At 50.5% G+C, this 19,342-nt stretch overlaps 2 protein-coding genes across 3 annotated transcripts in view; both read right to left on the reverse strand.

Annotated features, from left to right (window-relative positions):
• AXIN1 (axin 1) overlaps positions 1 to 4,970 on the reverse strand; it is a 51,438-nt gene extending 46,468 nt beyond the window's left edge. The window contains exons 1-2 of one of the 2 annotated variants that reach the window (XM_080942082.1): positions 4,637 to 4,970; positions 58 to 1,016 (exon numbers count right to left, since the gene is read on the reverse strand). In XM_080942082.1, coding sequence (XP_080798208.1) covers positions 58 to 950 — 893 coding nt within the window. In that variant the 5' untranslated portion in view covers positions 951 to 1,016; positions 4,637 to 4,970. The remainder of the gene's footprint in view (positions 1 to 57; positions 1,017 to 4,636) is intronic. The other variant, XM_080942081.1, reaches the window with a different exon arrangement.
• An 11,136-nt stretch (positions 4,971 to 16,106) lies between these two features.
• On the reverse strand, positions 16,107 to 18,851 carry MRPL28 (mitochondrial ribosomal protein L28). Its single transcript, XM_080942103.1, has 5 exons — positions 18,528 to 18,851; positions 17,629 to 17,781; positions 17,082 to 17,216; positions 16,912 to 16,998; positions 16,107 to 16,454 (listed from the first exon to the last, which is right to left on the reverse strand). The coding sequence occupies exons 1-5, from the start codon at positions 18,813 to 18,815 to the stop codon at positions 16,344 to 16,346; spliced, it is 774 nt and encodes a 257-aa protein (XP_080798229.1). The 5' UTR covers positions 18,816 to 18,851; the 3' UTR covers positions 16,107 to 16,343.
• Positions 18,852 to 19,342: the final 491 nt, after the last annotated feature.

The following is a 19,342-nucleotide window of genomic DNA, read 5'->3' on the forward strand; positions in this document are numbered from 1 at the left end:
TCCTTTGCCAGGTCTCTGAGCTGTGTAGAGAAAATGGACACCCTGTGCCGAACTCACCTGAGCTCTCTGCCTTCGTTGTACCGTCTACTTGAGGGGGCCCTCGGGGCAGCAGTCTCCAATAGCAGCTTCTGGGTGAGCCTGCTGGGGGGGACAGAGTCTCGGCCATCATCCTCATCTGCATCTTGGTCACATTTCCATTCTTCATCTTCATTCAAAGTGGGCAGGTATCCAGACATGCCCTTCCCTGTCCCAGACCCTGAGCTCTGGTCACTGCAGACCTTCGGACTCTCTGAGCCTGTCCTTGTGTACTCCAAATAAATGTCAGACTTAAGGAAGGAAGGGTAGGTGTTCTCCTCCATGGTGGACTGGATTTCTGTCTGTGCCTGGTCAAACATGGCAGGATCGATCTGCTGCTTCATGACACAGTCCTTTATGAAGCTCTTAGTGGCTGGCTTGGTTTGTCTGGACACAATGCCATTGCTATCCAGGATATACTTTCGGTAGATGGCTCTTGCCAGCTTCAGCCTCTTTTCCTCATTTGAGTCACAGGGCTCAAGCTTCCTGAAGCCACTGCAGGCAAACCAGAAGTCCAGCAGGTCAGCACAGCCCTCCTGCTTCAGGAAAGTTCTGAACAGGCTGATCCCATCTTGATCATCCAGTAAGGAATGCAGTGACTCAGCCCACCTCAAGTATGGTGGGGTTGGGGAGGCACTGCCCTCAGGCTCATATCCCAGATCCAAATCTGAACGTCTTGGGGTGGCTGTTGAGGTCTCACTTTTAATGCTGGTACCTTTCCCGGAGCAGAAACTGTGGTTGACAGGCCTTGAATCAGTAGATACCAGTTCTCCCTCTTCTCCAGGCACTGGGGGCCTGGGGGCATCTTCGGTGAAACTTGCTCCGAGGTCCAAGGGGAAACCCTGCTCCTGGACATTCATTTTGGGACTCTGCATCAGTGAACAATGAGCGCTGCACCCTAATACCTCAGTACTTACAGCTCCCAAGGGAATCAATCTCTCCTGTTAAAACCATTAAGAGGACAAGGATTAGGAAAGGTGGTCCATGGAAACACCAGAGGTTCTCTTGAGATGTGCAGGGATGCCCTCCCACTCCCACTTGGAGCAGAGACTCAGTGCAGACTTCCAGCAGAGACATATTTTGGCCACAATTTTGGCTCTATCATTAAGGCAATTTCTGGAACTTTTACAAGAATGCCTCTCACACTAAGTGAAAGCCTGAATCATGGAGAACATCTCTCCTTCAAGGGATGCCTTCAGTGGTAAAAGATCACCCATCCTGGCTAAAGAAATGAATGTCAGGACAGGGAAGCTAGAAAAAGGAAGGGTGCCTCTGTCTCCAGTCACCAGCAAGCTGGTCCCTCAGACATGAAGACAATCACCACACTTGCCCTAGTGACACTCAGAAACAAAGAGGCACACTACAAATCCTCAGGTAGACAGACATATGGCAAGTTTAACAAGTCTCTGTATTTCATGTCTATTCTATTCCTTTTCCTACTTGGCATGCCTTTTAAGCAACCACACAGCAAGATGTCCTTCCAGCTCTCAACAGCTAAGAGATCAAATGATCATAGGCTGGCTACCTTCCACACTTTGGAACAGTGATGGAAGGACACAGTCCACATTCAGAGGCATCTATGCATTATCAACACAGGCAACCTTGGAGATTCAGAAAGCTATACTTGGCTGCTAAGTTCTCTCTTACATGGAGTTTCCCTTCTGATAGCATATGGTGACTTTGAAAAGACAAAAAAGGTACAGGAAAAAGAAATCAGTTACAAATACAAGTATGCTTTTTCAATAAAGAAGCATACAGTAAATATGGTTTAGCTCCACCAAATGAAAACCATACCACCTATACTCTTAGAGATTAAGAACTATAGTTTTTATTGCTGTATGGTGTGTGCAAAAGGGACTAAATTTGTTCAGATGTGAATAGGAACCTCTGCTATGACCTTTGGCCCTTTCTGCTACACCCCACAGAATATCTCAGCATATCTAAGGGGGAGATAGCAACACAGCCCCCAAATGGTCCCAGCTAAAGTGAACTAGAGAGAGGCATGTCAGAATCAGATAACTAGAACAAAACAAATCCTAAAAACAAAAGACAGGCACTGTGGTTCATGCTGTAATCTAAGCACTCAGGAGGCTGAAGCAAGATCATCTTGAGTCAAGGCTAGCCTGGGCTATAAAATGAGACCCTGTCTCAATAAATAAAGCCAGTGTATTGGTACAAATCTATTATCTCAGCACTTGGAAAAATAAGAAAGAATTCAAGACCTAATCAAGAGTTCAGGGTGGGCCAGATGGTGGGTGGTCCCTGCACTTGGAAGGTAAAAGAAGGCAGATCTGAATTCAAGACCAACCAGGTCTACAGAGCAGTTAGAGTTCTAGAACAGCTAGGACTATTGAGAAAAACCTGGTCTCAAAAATAAAACAAATAAAAGAGTTCAAGGTCATGGACTGGGGATGCAGCTCAGATGGTGGAGTGTTGCCTAGCAAGCTTGAGGCCTGGGTTTCATCCCCAGATCTCCAATACTGCATAAAACCCAGAGTGATGATGCACAGCTCTGTGTGGAGGTAGAGGCAGAAAGATGAGGACTGCAAGGTTATTCTTGGCTACATGAGAGTTGGAGGGCAGTCTGGGGTACAAGAGACCCTGTCACAAAACAAAAACAACATGGTACACATCAACAACCACAAAGAAGTGGCTGTCCTTGGTCACCATTCTACAGTGCTGAGTCCTGACTTCCATGAAATTCATCTCATGCTCACACAATATGCTCACACTTTACCTGCTAACAATGCTGATGACTAGATTACTAATGGCTAGAAGGAAGAGGCATGTACAAATAAAAGATGGGTCACAATTATGACATTTCTGCAGCTAATGACTTCTTAGGTAAGCTATAATCTCAGCCTCAGCAGGACCAGCCTGTTTCTTAAGGTCACAGCCCTGATGACTGTGGTCTCCTGCTGCTCACAGACCTCCCATACCTCTCTTTAACCTCAGTCACTTTCTGGGAGTTCTATGTGCATACAGTAAGCATCTGAAACATCACACCAGCCCATCAGGTCTACTAGGCTTTTATCAAGGATATCAGAGGAAAAGGGGTCTGCACTCCTTGCCACCTGTCCCTGAACATTCCCACACATTACTAACACTGAAACAGCCCAGTTTCCAATAATCCTTGGGCTCCCACAGAGGACACCTAACATTTATGGCATACAGAAATACCACACAAAAAGCAGCTATGATAGTTCAGTAACAGTCCAAAGCCCATAGCACCAAATCCAGCCTCAAATCTGCAACCAACACCTATAAAGTAACTGCATAAAGGGACTATACAAGTCTGATATCATATATAAAATTCCCTTTGAAACTGTCAAAGCCCTGGCATATCTGTATATAATGCTTATACTCAAGTATAACTTCCAAGCTTATGATTTAGGTTGAATGTGGAAGTAATATGACTAGCATTTTATTAACAAGCCATTGATTAAATTCTTGAAAGGTCAGGGCTCTCATTTCATATCTAATCCAGTGCACCATCACATAAAGTCTTAACAGACAAAATAACCCACTTTGTTTCTCGGAAAAATGTAGGACAAGTCAACACTGCTGAAAAATCAAACAAAATCCCTGTGCCTCATATACTTTCTCGACCCTGACGTGAAGCTCAAAAGCTGAAACTAGCTAGTACTGCCTCTCTCAGGTAAAGTCAGACTCCATGTCCTCCAAAACGGGATGTGAGTAAAGAAACATGTCAGAGTAAAAGGGAGGAGTGCACACGTAATGAGAACTCTTTACAAGTTATCTTAAAGATGAGCTGAGAAAAATCCTTAGGTTTTTTTTTTTTTTTTTTTCCTATTTTTTAATGCCCAACTAAGAATGTGCACTGTGGGTTTTAGTTTGGGGGGACTTTGTTTTGTTTGGGGGGAAGTGTAAGCAAGGCAATGAACACCAGGACAAGTGGGTATCTGGCATGCCAGACCACACCATAGAGTGCCCTCCTTGGATTGCTCTTACTCTTCCCTACTTTTCTTTACTTTTTCATAGGGGTTAGAGGATGACGCGAAGGGAGGACACACACACACACCCAGTTCGGAGGATACATACAGTTTAGCACCAGCAGCTCCTCAACACCAATTCACCCACATCCTAAACGTGTCCCAGACCCATGAACAAGTACACCACTCAGCAGACACACACCTAACTGTAGATCATTCTTAGAATCCTTGGTTTTCCGTACTCCCGTGTCCTGTTCACACAGGCCTTTGCTTTCCCCATGCCCTACTATCATTCCGTCCCTGGCACATCAGCCACCCCAAAGCCCTTCTCCCCTTATGTCTAGCATACCATACAGTCCTCACGCCTCTACTTCATACTGCTCGGCCTGCCACCGCTCCTGCTCAGCGTCCCCTTGGAGCTCTGGTCTCCCTTACGACGGGCACAACCTTGCACATCGCGGGCCGCACTCCGACACGCCTCCCGCCCGCAACCCGCGCGCCCCTCTCTTCCGGGTCCGCGTACGCCGGCCTAGCGCGGCCTACTCCCGCAGCCCCGGGCAGCAGGCCTCCGCGCCACAGGAGCGCGCCCGCCGGCTCCCACTACTCACCAGCGTGCGGCGGCAGTGGAGGTGCGGCCCGGGGCCTGGCTCCCGGCCCGGCGAGGCCCATGCGCTCAGCCGCGGCTCAGCGGGCGGGCCACGGCGGGGGCGCGGCCCTGGAGGGCCCCCATCGCGGCGGCGGCGACGGCTCCGCGACCCGGAGGCGGCGCGAGGCAGGCCGCAGAGCGCCGCCAAGACCCGCCGTTCACTCACACCAGCCCACTCTGGAAGGAGGCTCCAGCCCGACCCCAGCAGGCTCCTGCGGCGGCGGCGGCGGCGGCCGCAACGGCCGCAAGCGCTTCCCTGAGCCGGGAGCCTGAGCCCAGAGCCCTGAAGCCCAGGCCCGAGCGCCCCCGCCGGCGCCGCCCGGAAGTGCGGGGGCGTGGCCGTGGTGTGGGGCGGGACTGCTGCGGAGGCTGGGTCTCAGTGTGGAGGCAGAACCACGGTGTGTGGGTCGGAGCTTCTAACCATGGGCGGGGTGGAAGGCTGTGGACGAGAAGAGTAAGGGGCAGGGTCTTGAGCAAGAGGCGGGGCTGCGGCGTACTCAGGATTGGAAGGAAACAGGAGCCCAAGCAGTTTCTTGCGGGTGGTGGAGGCGGGGCGTGAACTAGCCGCTGGAACGTAGTCGCGGAGGATGCCCAATGGGGCAGCGACGACTGCTCGTCCCGAAAGGTGGCATGGGAAACAGTCCTGAGCGCGCTCAAACATCACCGAACCCTAGGCCAGTACGTAGAAGGCAGACCACCTATGTCTGGTCGCAAACGCTACTCTGAGAGGGCTTCTGGGTATCCAGACGCCCTCCACACAAATACACACATAACAGAGATACTGTCTCCAAAGCATCTTTTGCTGAGTCTGCAAGCGCAACGAACCAACATCATGTCCCATCCCAGGCTTATGGACACAAGGCAACAGCATCAGGAACATAAGATGCCCAGCTCTCTACTTGGCAGGCCTCAACCTCGGTCAGTCACACCCCAAGAAGAGGAGGTGAACACAAGGAATTACTGCATTTAAGAACGTCACCTACCAGTCAAATCAGGACTCCGGAGCACAGCCCGACACCTCTCAGGTAGTACATTTTACAAACAAGAGGTTGCAACCTATGCTCAGTACACACCCACCCATGCCTCACCTTGACCAGAGGAATCCTTGTACCCATATGCTTTCAGAACCTCTCCTGTTATCTTCCCATACCACCCTATCCTGGCTGCATCTGCACTTACCCATCTACATAGTGCTACTGCTAGTGCCACTACCATGTTTTATGCTGGACGCTGTTCATCCTCATTGCCTGGTCCCTCATCCTTCATAGCTCCCAGGCAAAAGCAGTAGTATTGGCTTAGGACTCGGAACCCACAGGCCATCTTCCACCCAGCTGCCTGGGGTGGTCCTAACCCTGCCACCTGTCTCTTCAAAGGACTTAGCACTGTGCTGAGGCCCAGAATTGCTATGTATAAAGAAGGAACCACTTGAAGTATAGCTACCAGAGTGACCTAGCCCAACAAATTCTCCTCCGAGACCCATCACTGACCATGTACCTCAGGGTTGGGGTACAGACAGTGTGCTACACCAACATAGCCCCACTCATCTTAGGACAGGTTTCATGTTCACATCTGTCCAACTAATGCAGCCCCAGGTCCTGGGGCCTCTGGGTACCAGAGACTACCTAGCAGCCCCATCCCAGACCATTCAGCCTCATATCATTAGAAGAACCAATCATGGCCACTGAGTAAGCAGTAGATAGCCTTGGCCTTGGGCTTCCTCCCCACTCCCAAACCAGGGCCCCAACGCTTGCCTTGATTCTGTAGAGCTGCTGCTGCGGCCAGGCCAGGCTCTCGGGATCAAGTCCACGTCCATCCTCCTGCTAGCCCACGGTGGTAGGTATCCCCAAGCCCTGGGACCAGAATAGGACCCTCGGGCCTCCAGCTCCTCAGGATCCCTGCCCTGCAGGGATAGGAAGGGAATCAGGAAGCCTGGAGGAAATGCAACAGCCTGCTAAGGAGGACTGTGGGGGGGTGTTGGGGAAGAAACTATAAATGGGGGGGGGGGGGGGCGAAAGGCCTAAATTATAAAGACCTTGAGGGCATTTCTGCAATGAGGAAGGAGTAAAGGACAGCACTTGGGAGCCTTGCTTAAGAGATAGGGCCCTTTGCTCCACCCAGAGTTGCCATTAGCAGCTTTAACTTCATTTTTGTGGCACTTGTTCAGGTTTCTTCCCAGGAATCAAAGAGTTATAAAAGCCCAAACTCATGAGCAGAAATTATTTCCTTCAATGTAGACATAAAAATACTTTTTTAAAAAAGATTTACTTATTTTATTTATATGAGTACACGGTCACTGTCTTCACACACACCAGAAGAGGGCATCAGATCCTATTACAGATGGTTGTGAGCCACCATGTGGTTGCTGGGAACTGAACTCAGGACCTCTGGAAGAGCAGTCAGTGCTCTAACCACTGAGACATCTCTCCAGCCTGACATGGGAATACTTCTAAATAAAGTGATACAAAGTCACCTGGCACCACCTGGCACACATTCGACAGAGGGTCTGACCCAGTGACACAGTGCAGGAAAATGCACAACAGAAGGCCAGCTGCAGACATGAATAGCCACTGTCCATGCCAAAGCTCAGGAAGAGAGGGACCATTTTGATCCTCAATTCTAGGGGAAGAGGGGCTTCAGGCTCAGCTGGTTTCTGGCTGTCTGTCCCTTGCCCCCTCTACCCAGTGCAGAAGTGTAGTAGGTAGTGTTGGGATACAATGAATTCTGGGTGGAGAGAGCGAAGACTTGTGGTCTCATATGTCATATTTGCTGTGCTAGACTACAGCAGCCATCTGGACCCACTGTGACTCACAATGCTCAGAGGACTCGGTGGCCCAGTTCCCTCCGTCAGCTAGCTACCTTCTTGCCATAACCCAACCCCTGCTTACATCTCACCCCCACGAATCTTCTTTTTCCGTTATTTCTGAAATTGGAGTTGGAGTTGAGGGGTGGAGTGGGGTGTCCAGGGCCTCTCTGCCTACAAAGACAATGAATTGGAGCAGTGTGGAAAGCCATAATGGCACAAACAGATGCTAATTTTTGTATCACAGAACAAAAATGAAGGCAGGAAGAGTAAGACCTTATCAAAGAGGGCTTATGTAGGGCCCTAGAAAGAGGCAGTTACCATACCTGCTCCATACAGAGTTTCATACATAGATAAATAGATAGATAGATAGATAGATAGATAGATAGATAGATAGATAGCTAGCTCAGGCTGGCCTTCAACTTAAGATGCTCCTGCCCAAGCTTTCCAAGTGCTAGAAATACAGGGATGAATGTGCCATTACACCCAGCATGCATCTTTATTCTTTTTATTTACTTTCATGTACATTGGTGTTTTGTCCCCATGTATTATGTCTGTGTAAGGGTGTCAAATCTTGGAGTTATAAACAGGTGTGAGCTGCCATGTGGGTGCTGGGATTGAGCCCAAGTCCCCCAGAAGAGCAGTCAGTGCTGTTCACCCCTCTCCATCTCTCCAGCCCTATTTTATTCTTCATGAAAGTGCAGCAGAGCCAGTTGTGGTGGCGCACGCCTTTAACCCCAGCACTCGGGAGGCAGAGGCAGGTGGATGGATCCCTGTGAGTCCGAGGGCAGCCTGGTCTACAAAGCAAATTCCAAGACAGCCAGGGCTGTTACACAAAGAAACTGTCTTGAAAAAGGAAATAACAAAAAGAAAAGTGTTTCAGTAATATTACCATAACAAGGAGATGGAAGCCTCAACAGTTCTGCAGTGGCTGTCACCTTCCAGTGGCAACAATGCATAATAGGAACAACATAATAGCAAAGTGAGCCCCTGAAGGATGAAACTGCTCATGGACAGCATGAGCTAATGTGTTCCTGTGTTCATTTCAGGGTAGGGCTCGAGCCCCTAACTCTGTGCCAGCAGCCACCTTGGCACAGGCATGACCTATGACAGACTTATTTATTTTTAATGTGAATGGTCATGAGATAGCCAGGGTCCAGATGTAGAAGTCAAAGTACAACTTTTGGAAGTTGATTCTCTTCTTATACACGTCCTTGGGACTGAACTTAGGCCATCAGGCTCAGCAGGAAACTTTTACCCACCGAGGCATTTTGCTGGCCCCAAGTTCTTCCTCCCCTTGTATCACTCCTGCTGATATGTGTTCTAAGCTGACACCTTACATTACTCTTGGTGTTTGTATTTCGCCCAACAGGAGTATGACTGTCCCAAATGATATGGTTCAACATGGCTGCAGTTAACCATTGTTGAGGCATCTAAATAATAGGTTATATAGCAGCCAGCATTGCAATGGAGGGTTCTGATGGCTCCTGCTTCAAAATGCTGTTAAGCTGAGTGTCTGCCTTCCCGTCCCAGGTAAGAGGCATCCATCCAGAGGAGTAGAGAAGAATTTACAGCCTTGCTAACATGGTGTCTTCAGAGATGGACACTATAATCACTGTTTGTGCCCTTTGGACTATTATCTGTTCCAGGCCCAACAAGGAAGTAGCATGATTATCCCGAGTTAGACGCCAGAGGCCCTCACAGCTATGTCCTCCTCTGTCCAGCACATCTGACCCATACCATTTCCCTGCCAGCCTAAAGGAGTCAAGAGCTAGTGAGGCAGGAAAGCAGTGCAAACAGGCATGAAGGCTCTCCACTTGAGTGGACCCTAGGAAGTAAAACCTTCCCAGGATACAACTCTTATTGAGGTCTGACTCCCTATTGTCTTAAGGTGAGTCATCCATCTGGGAGCTTCTAGGAGAAAAGGGATGCAGATGCCAAGGTAACAGGCAAATCGATTAGGGTCAGCAGGTATGTATGGAGGATGTAAGGTCTCAACTCTTTTCGATATCCTCAGCTCAGTAAGCAGTAGGGGAGGGTAGCCTGCCACCTAGCCCAATACCCCCAACACACAGCCCAACTAGGAAACCTCAGGAACAAAAGGGAATGGCACCAGCCACTCTGAGGACGTGAATACCTGCTGTGTCTGAGTGTCCTCCCTGGCAGAGTGAGGATTCCTTAGTGGTCCATGCACAACTTTGCACAATTAAGACCAAGTAGCAGGATAAAGTTTCCTTCTACGCCTGGTATATGTCTTAGAGGAAGGAACCTGCTGGCCTCCCTAACCTCAGCACCATTTGTCCAGAGTTGGTAATATTCTCCCCTGTGAGTGTGCCAGGCTCTCAAGATATTCTGCAGGTGTTCTTTCATACTTTGCTACACCACCCCAGGCCACTTCTTCTTTCTGTTGGGGCACACCTGTCCTCCTTACTCCCTCTGTGCCCACCCCAGCCCCCGCCCATGTCATCTGCCATCCTTCCCAGCCTCTCGTTACATCTTCATAAGCCCCTGTCCTGTGCACACACTCTGCACCGTGCATTGGATATTAGTTTTCCTTCTGTCTTGGCTCTGCTCCACTGCCCCCACAAACTTGCAAAGGACCCATCAGCCACCAATTCAGCAGGTGGCCAGGGGCTATCCAGACAGGTGAAAAGGTATCACCTAGGAAGGTTAGTGGACAATACACCTTCAGCCCACTTAAGACTTTTCCTTCTACCTCCCACCCTCTACACTGCTGTCCTGAGATGTCTCTCTCTGCTGCCTAGGAACCCTGTGGGCAGCGGCGGCCAAGTTCTAAGTATGTGATTATGTATGCTGGGGTCCCTCCAGCCCCTTTGTTGCCACAGAATCTGTCTTGGCAAACAAAAGTGCACTGGATTAGCCACAGTGGATTAAAAGATTTGCTTCTCAGAGTTTACCTAACAACCTACCAATCACAGTGACAGAAGCTTTCAACCCCCAGGATGCATTTACCAGACCAGCTGAGAGCTCACAGCCCACGGGCAGCAGGACCTGGTTGTAGTAGTTATATACCCAGATACAGCCCATCCTCACACCCAGAACTGCCCATGGCCCAGCATGCCTTCCCAGCTCCTACAGGCTCCTATAGGTAGACTCTGGGAAAGATACAGGATCCAAGTAAAAGGTTGAGGCCCAGAAATGGGGACTAGGTCTAGCCAGGACCGCTTCCAGCAGATGCATTAGGGACCAGGCCTCTCTTTTGCCCAGCCTGGCCCCTGATGCATCCACGCATGTCATACACAGCAGCAAGGACAGAAGCAACATGGAGGGTGGCCACAGGAGGCAGGTGATACACACAAGGCTCTTCTGTACTATGGCACATGGCCCCTCCACTGTCACCCCACAGCATGTGCTCATGCACACACATGTACTCGCGCGCACACACACACACACACACACACACACACACACTCACTCTCACAGGCATGCCCCTTTGATCTCCGAAGGGGACTCCATTGACGAGCTCTTAATCGCAGCTGCCCGTGCAGGGCTGTGCTCTGAAGTCCCGAGTAATGGGATTTGGCGCTTCTGATCTATCTGGGCTGCTGCTCCCCCTGTTATAGGTGGACATTTTTTTTTCTGTTGCTTCTTTTTTCCCCCTTTATTGAAAAAAAGAAAAAGAAAAAAACCACACGCTCCTTAAACCGCCGATTTAAGGCGGCTTGCAGCGGAGCCCTGGCATGGTGGTCAGGACACCAAGGGCCTGGGCTTGTCGGGAGGTCTTTGAAGCTGCCTCTGTATGGAATCTGACGTGAGAGACCAACCAAGGCGGTTTTCGGGCCCGTGGTGGTGTGGTGTGGCTCCATTCTGCTCGTAGACTTTCTTTTGTCTCCTCCCTTGACCCTTCCATGCACCATGTGGGGTAAGGATCCAAAGTGAAGGTTCGGTGGGAGAATGTGGGTGTGCTGAGGGTGGGGTGGGCTGAGGGCAGGGCCACAACCACAAGAACAATGGGCTACAAGGACCACCTACATACACCTGTCCACCCATTCTTCATTCCATCTGTCCACCCGCCTGGCTTACCTCACCTGCCTGGCTCCAAGTGCCTGATCGCGACCCACTGTCCCGCTGTCCGCCATGATGGGCTTGGCTGTCCGTCCGAGCACTTTCAGCCACTCCAGGAAGCCGGTCCCTGCTCTTGGCCACTGTGTGGCTGGGAGGCAGAAGCGTGACTCTAGGCTGCAGCTCGGGCTCCTGCCGCCTATTGGCTGAGGCAGAGACCAGATGACGGGCCTCAGAACCCTATGGTAGCCATGGCAACCAGCCCCTTTAGACACCGCCACCCCCCAAGCCACTCCTATTTGCGGAGGGAGCAGGCAGTGCTGCCAGTGGCCCCATGCCAGTGTCCCTTCAGAGGGGCGACTGGGATTGACTATATGGTAACTGTACCCACACTAACTCTTAAGCATTTTTTAATGTGTTCCATACATGTCCCATGTGTATGGGTCTCTGTACACCTTATGGCCTTTCCTGAGCTGTTCCATGTCCTGCTTGATTCCCTGGCTGAAGTAGAAACAATGATTTTTGAAGCCCCTACCGAGAAAAGGAGTTCAGGTCAGGCTTGCCCCAGGGGCTGAAGGCCAGGCCTATGCTGGTGAAAAACCAGTGAGAAGTGGGCAATGGAGGGCAATGGAATGCAGTAGGAGGAAGAACAGGGAGAGAGCTGAGCTGGCCCTAACCCCTGGTGGGAAAAGCCAAGGTTTCCACCTACCTCAGATGAAAGTTTGTCAACGTTGTCTCCATTCACAAAGCACTCCATGCTCTTATCCACAAAGCCACTGCCTGCTGACCACACACAGCTGCCAAGAATCTCCCAAGGCCCTAAGTGTGGCCCTGCTCTCTGTGGACTGGGTCCCCGACCTGGAAAGACTCTGGAACCCTTCTGGAGAACACTGTACCCCCAGAGCCAACTAATATTGTCCCTAGTGAGACATTCCAGGCTACTCCTAGAACAGAGATTCTCAGCAAGAATATGATGTGACATACCTCCATGGACTGTTTATCCTGGTTACAGACCCTTGAGCAGCCTTGAAGCCATCAGCATCCCAGTTCTGGACATTCAGAAATAGCCCTGTCTGGTCAGACACCCCTGCGAGCAGCACTGCCTGGCTGAGAGCCCTACAAAGGCCTCTGGGAGCTGTCAGACTGCATCCCACTTCTTAGGTAAAGCCCAGGCCACATCTGATGAACCGAGTCTTCTCCAGGGCTTCCAGGAGCTCCTTAGAGAAAGCCAGAGCCTGGCAGGCCCCAGAAACCTAAGTGGCCAATGAAGAGAATCCTGCCAAGACAAAGGAACCAAAGAGCCAGGGTGGGCCCTGGGGTTCTTGGATCCAAAAAAGCAGGGTAAGAACAAGCAGGGCTGGTCTTAGGGCTCCAAGCTTGGATTGGTGACTCAGGGACTAGTCCCAACATAGCTTATGGCTCAACTGCTTCACACTGGTCAGGCCTGGTACCTCCTGAGCTAACACAGAACAGCACCTAGAACTTGAAGGGTCTCCTACCATATTGGAAGCCACCAATAGACAAACCTCATTTGTCTATAGGGCAGGGTATGGATGGGGAATGGGAGCCTGGGCTAGCTAACTGTGGGAAAGGGACCATTCTAAGGGACAGTGTGAGTTTAGGAAGGTTGGGGTGAGCTGCACCAGATGAGCTGGGAGGTTGAAGAGTTCCTCCTGCTGGCCAAGCTCTTCGAGCCCAGGGATCCAGCTTGGGATGGTTCAGAGAAGACAGGAGAAGGCCTGGGTACCACACCACCTGACCTGTGTTTGCAGGAAGGGTTCAAGTTGTCAGGAGACCTTGGTGGTAGCACAGACCAAGGCAGGGAGACTGCCATACACAGGCAGGGGTGAAATGAGTGGGCTTCCAGAGGCTCCCAGAGTGCTGACGGAGCACAGAACAAGGTCAAAGGCGCGTAAGCAACTCCCCAGGGTCCATCCGTACTCCCCTACCACTCTAAAGACCACCATAGGAATCAACATATATGTCAAACTCTCAAAACAAGTCAGGTACGGAGCTCTGGACTGGGCTCACAGGCCACCTGATTTCATTTCACCTTCAAATAGCAAAGGCGCTTTCTGGCCTCGGTCTCTCATTTCATTGGAACAATGGAGACGCAGCTTCTCAGGCCTACACTGCCCACCCCCAGTGAACAGTAACAGCAGCTGTGTGGAATCACAGCTGCAATGATACAGCCTATCGACCCTCCTCATCACAACATTAAGGCTGACCTAAGACTGGAGTCATAAAAACATAGTGGGAGGTATTTCTGGCTTTTGATGGTTGGTCTTAGTTACACCCAGTGCAGGCCCTGAAACATGGACATGTTGGTTCATGCGGCACACAAAGAACCAGGGAGAGTGGCTAAGGCAGCTGGAGTGGAGGCTGAGGACTCATGACAAGTTCCCAGAGCTAGTGTCTCAGCCCCTAGTCTGTGTGTGCTATGGATTACTAACACAGGATGGCCTCGGCGTATATGTGTGTGCATGCTTGAGCAGGGATACTCCACGTTACTTCAGCTCCACTCTATAAGCTGGGACTGTCCCTCCCACACCCCAGAAGGTAACACAGGATGTAGCTGTATATGGCTCACACCTATAATCCCAGAACTCAAAAGGTTTGAGGCAGTAAGTATACCTCATGTTCCAGGCCTTCTTGGGCTAAAGTAAGACCCTAAAGTCTCAAAAAGAAAAAAAAAAAAATTGAATGAGGATGTAATGAAACAAATATTACGGCCAACTAGAATGGGGCTATTCTGGGACTCAAGGCTAGGGCCAGAGTTTTGCCTGACCTTCTACTAGGAAAATGAAACTGCCTTAGACCTCAGCAAGAGTGACCAGCAGTGACCTGTTCAGGCCACATTCAGCACTTGTTACTGAAGACAAAGGTCAAAGCATTTAAGATCTCAAGCGGAGCCCTTGCCCTGTTCTGACCATATCCCTCAAGGTAGCCACTGTCTCTTGGGAACCTAGGAAACTGACTCAAGCTATCCTACAGGACCTAGCCAGACCTGGGAGTGGGATGGCGAGGTGTGTGTGTGTGTGTGTGTGTGTGTGTGTGTGTGTTGCATTCATAGCTCCAGCACACAGGAAAAAAAAAAAGACAAGATCTGGTGTTCAAGGCCAGCCTGGGCTTCATACTGAAGATCTCTATTAAAAAAAAGAACAAGCAATAACAACAAAAACTGCACAGGTCCTACTTGACCCAGGCCTTGGCAAGGAAAAAACAAAAACAAAGAAACAAACAAAAATAAATAAAGAAACAAACAAACAAACAAACAAACAAAAATGGATAATCAGACATGGAGCTAGTTGAACCGAGTCAGACGGTGGGAACATTCTATTCCCCATCCCAACAAGAACCTAGCCCTAGCTGGAGGATACTGGTTTAAATTTAGGATTCAAATTTAAAGCCAGCAGTGTGGGAACCATACTGATGATTTAAACAGAGTGAGCCTTTTAGGTTCACCAATGTAATAGCTGGCCAAGTAGTGTTTGCTTTAGGGAAAGAAAAAAAAAACTTTACAAGATGACTAAGCCAGTAGATACTTGCCATCAAACCTAATGATCTGACTTTGATTCTTGGAACTCACATGGTAGAAGGAAAGAATCAACTGCCACAGGTTGTCCCCTGACCCCGACATGTGCCATGGCATACATACATACTAAATAAATGTGACTGAAAAACTTTAACCTAATAATTATACACAGAACAAGATTATGTGATATGCAGGAACATAGAGACCAGAATACAGAGACTAAGACATGGGTACACCTCTTGGGCTCTGATCCCAAGGCAAGCCCTAATCCTTATGTGTCTGTGTGGGCCCTCTAACACCAGAAGGGTTACATATCAGCTTTGGATTTAGCATCATAAACACAGCCAAGCACAGACACCCCTATACCCCCTCCCACCGGGGATCCCACAGTCAGCAACAAGGACTAGGTCAAGCAGGTAGCTAATGGTTCTTTTTACACCAGCCAGATGTAGAGCTCTGGTAATTCAGCTTCCACGACCACCTCATCTTCCTCCACACACAGTTAAGGAGGCCCTCCTTGTCCTTCCCAAAGAAAAGAATGGATTTCAGTGCTAATGCCTCTGAGCCCCAAGCTCTCAGGGCAAAACAGGCCCCAAAGTCACTAACTGGACTGGCTTCCTACCTCAAGCCATCACCCCAACCACAAGTAATAGGGGCAGTTAAGGATGGGGGTGCTGAAGTCATGGCATTTTGAGTCCACTGCACCCACTTTCTGTGTCTGTACAGGGGAGATACTGACAGAAGCTCTAGATCCAGAAAGCTTCCCCCTTTTAGCTCTTCAGGGCATAGTGCAGAGACTCTTTCCAGGCCTGACTCACACCCCAGGCTCCCTTCCTGTGCCCAGGGAAAACATTCAAGAACAGGCAGGGGCATACACTAGATGTAATCCAACTCGATATGTCCTTGATTTCTCACACATGAAGGACCCTTGCCCTAAGGTATATAAACACCAAAGAGGGACCTCAGCGTCCACAGCTCGGAAGGGCCAACAGCTACAGCTAGAGAGTGCAAACAGTCCACCCGTGTTTCTGGGACAGAGGAAGGACCAGAACAAGAACGCACAGGACTCCAGACTTCCGAGCAAACCAACACTTTACTGTGGCTCAAACTGCCTCAGAATTTACTTATTCCAGCCCAAGAACTATAATGCTGTAAGGACTTGACCCGCTTGGACAGGCATCTGCTCCGCTCCACACCTCCACGAGTCCTGGCACAGAAGGGTTCTCTGAAAAGTCTACTACAGGAGCTGTGTGGTCAGCACATGCCAAGCGGGATTCGCCCACTGCCCACAGGGGAGGCTGAGCCCAGTGGTCAGGCGTGGTCACCAGCTCTCTTCTGCACCACTGCGGGCCTGGACAGAACCTGCTCCTGAAGCCGCTGGACCAGCTCCTCTACGTAGACCTTGAACAGGGGTACAGGGTCCTAAAGGGGAGAGGTCATGGTTGGTAAGGCTCTCTGTAGCCCCAGGATGGAACTCTAAGGAGGGTGGTAGCCAGCTGCTTCTGGCTGAACATGGTGAGGCATTCTGACTACCAGAACAGGACTGCTTTCTCTTGGACACCAAAACTCACATGCGTACCCCTGTCTTTCCTGTAACTGGTAGCTACCACAGGCTCTCGACTATTCTGGGAAACAGACACAAATGGAACATCCTAGAGCATGTCAAGTGGCTAAGGAAACACCTAGTGCCTAAGATCTCTGAGCATTCAGGGAAAGAGGGAAGGACTTCAGGAGACCAAGCATGCCATGCTTCTTCAAAGTGGCAGGAACCAAATGTGCGACAGCATTTCCGTGTGTCAGTCCCTAAATGCTAGTTTCCCCCTCTCCCCTCGTCACTCAACCTCAGTGTCCTGAGGTGGGCCGGTACACAGGTGCTCACCTTTTCCTCCAGAAGCCTCTGTTTCTCCAGGGCCTCCTCCAGCGTCAGGCCAACCCACTCGGCCTCTGCCTCTGGGATGACAAAACTCTGAACAAGCAGAAGAGGACTGTGTGAGGTGTGGGGGCCAGGCCAGGAGCCTTGGGCAGCAAGCAGGATGGGGAGATTCTCACCCTGTACTTGTCATAGATGGCTGCTCTCCGCTCGGGGTTATCAGGGTGGAGCTGGGGGTCCCGGCGAGCAAGCCTCAGCAGCATCCCTCGCTTCAGGTCCATGCCAAACTTGGAGCACAGGTCCTCCTTAGGGGTCTGGCAAAAGGTTCACATAGGGCCAGGTGCTACAGCAGGCTCCCACCCCACCCCATCAGCTGACACAGTGGGTTCTTCTTCAGCTGCCAGCAGCCCAAAGCTACACCATTGCAGAATGAACACTGAAATCAGCACCAGCATCTAAGCCTACATGGGTCAGGTCCAAGGCAACCAAGAGAAGGGTAAGAGGTGGCCACGATCATTGGCCAAGTCAGCAGCTCACAGGGAATGACCACTGTGAGGCACAAAGCTTCAGGGGGCTGTACCTATGAGGACTCAATCCCAAAGTGTATTGTTAAGGCCTATAATGGCGACCCTGGGTGCTCTGCACACCCTACCCACGCCCATGCAAGTGCTCTCTGCACTTCCCCTGAGTCTGACAAGACCTTGTAGTGCACTAACCCCTGCTTGCCTTGAGAATATAGAAGTCGAATCCGTAGGCCTCATCAATGAGATCCAGGGTCCTCATGGTCACAGTCACGGTGAACTTCTTGTCCAGGATTTCACTGTAAAGCTCCCGAGTGAACAGCTGAGGTTTCCACACCTTCTTCACCCTCTTGGAGAGCTAAAATGTGCAAGAGAAAGGTGCTGTTTCCCAACAGACCAAGTGGGCCCCAGAGCACCCTTCTGGAAGCTGAGCTAAGTGAGCTATGCCCTCTCCCTTCCTCAGAGGCTCCTCAGGACTACTGATGCTAGTCAGGGCTCCTGGGCTGGCTCTGGATACCCACCCCAGATGTCTGGTTCTCTCGGGCTAGCCCTAATGCTACAGTTCCGGATTTTCACACAGCTGAAACTCAGTAGCCACAGGCTAGTGAATGGCACCCTGGAAGGCCTGAAACATACACTCTCCGACCACAGGGCTTGGCTAGGTGCAGAGCGTCACCAGCAGAGATAGACGCCAGGCTCTGCCCTTGTAAGCTGTCCTTGTAAGCATCTCATCTTTGTAATTTTTATGTAGGAGCAAAGGTATCCTGTCACAAGAATTAGGTAAATGTGCATAGAAACTAGCAGGTGACAACCAAATTTCACTTCTCCCTCCTCTTCAGCATACGCCTCGATTCTATCCTTCCTTCCTTTTCTCCATCGCCACCCCACTCCACCCTTACTTTTGATGGCTACCTGATCTAGGACCACACCACTTCAGGGACCGCGCTAGACTTTGCTATTGGAGTTTTCCAGATCCTCGCCGCTTCACGTTTTAGCATGCTCCGTAAACAAAACGCGTGTGTCAGTCAGGCTGACGGTCCTTAGTTGCCAAAGCAGAGCCTGCTCAGCAAAACATGCAGAACCGCCGAGATGGTCCGCACTCACCTTGTCGTTGTTGGCGTATCTGTAGCCCAAAATCAAGCCCTCTCCACCCCACAGTCCCTGCTGGGACTCTGGAGGATAGTGAACTGGAATAGGTACGTCCTCAACGCGCTCGCGCTGCCCGTTCTTGGGGTTGATCTTGAACTTGGTCCCGTGAGGTTTGTAGTGTACCGGGGTCTGTGTCCGTTCCTCTCCCAGTGAGCGCAAGAAGTGGGCGGGCAAGCGCGCACAAATTCCTTGCCGCAGCCGCAGCTTCTGCCACAGGTGCACAGGATACCTGTGCAGCGGCATTGCGCGACCCTCTACTTCTGGAAGAAGCGCGCCCGCGCTTGCCGGAACCGGAATAGCGTCACCGAATCTGCACCTTTGCTCATTGCTGATTGGCAGCAACGCCAATCCATCTAAACTAATCCCTCCCCGCCTCGTTTAGGGACCATGAAAAATTCTACTGCGAATACAATGTTTCAAGGCACCGTCAGCCAAGTGCAACCCAGGAGTTCCCCAGCCGCTTTGGCAGGCCTGTTGGGAAAGGCTACCCTGAGCTCAGCCTCCTTTTCCCTCCAGGGACGCAAGAAAAAAAGAGAGAGAGAGAGAGAGAGAGAGAGAAAAAAAAAAAAAAGACACTCATTTGGTTTGAAAAATTATTGTACAATATTAAATTCACCAATTACATAAAAATATGCCTTCATATCTTAGAACAGTAACATCTTACCACCTCCCCACAACAGTATATACATGTTTCCCCTTTCAAGGGCTAAAGTGTGCTTTGGTGGCCAAATAAATGATGGAAGAATCCCAGAAGCCTACACCTGTAATCC

This window comes from Micromys minutus (genome assembly GCF_963924665.1).
Source record: "Micromys minutus genome assembly, chromosome: 31".
NCBI lineage: Eukaryota > Metazoa > Chordata > Mammalia > Rodentia > Muridae > Micromys > Micromys minutus.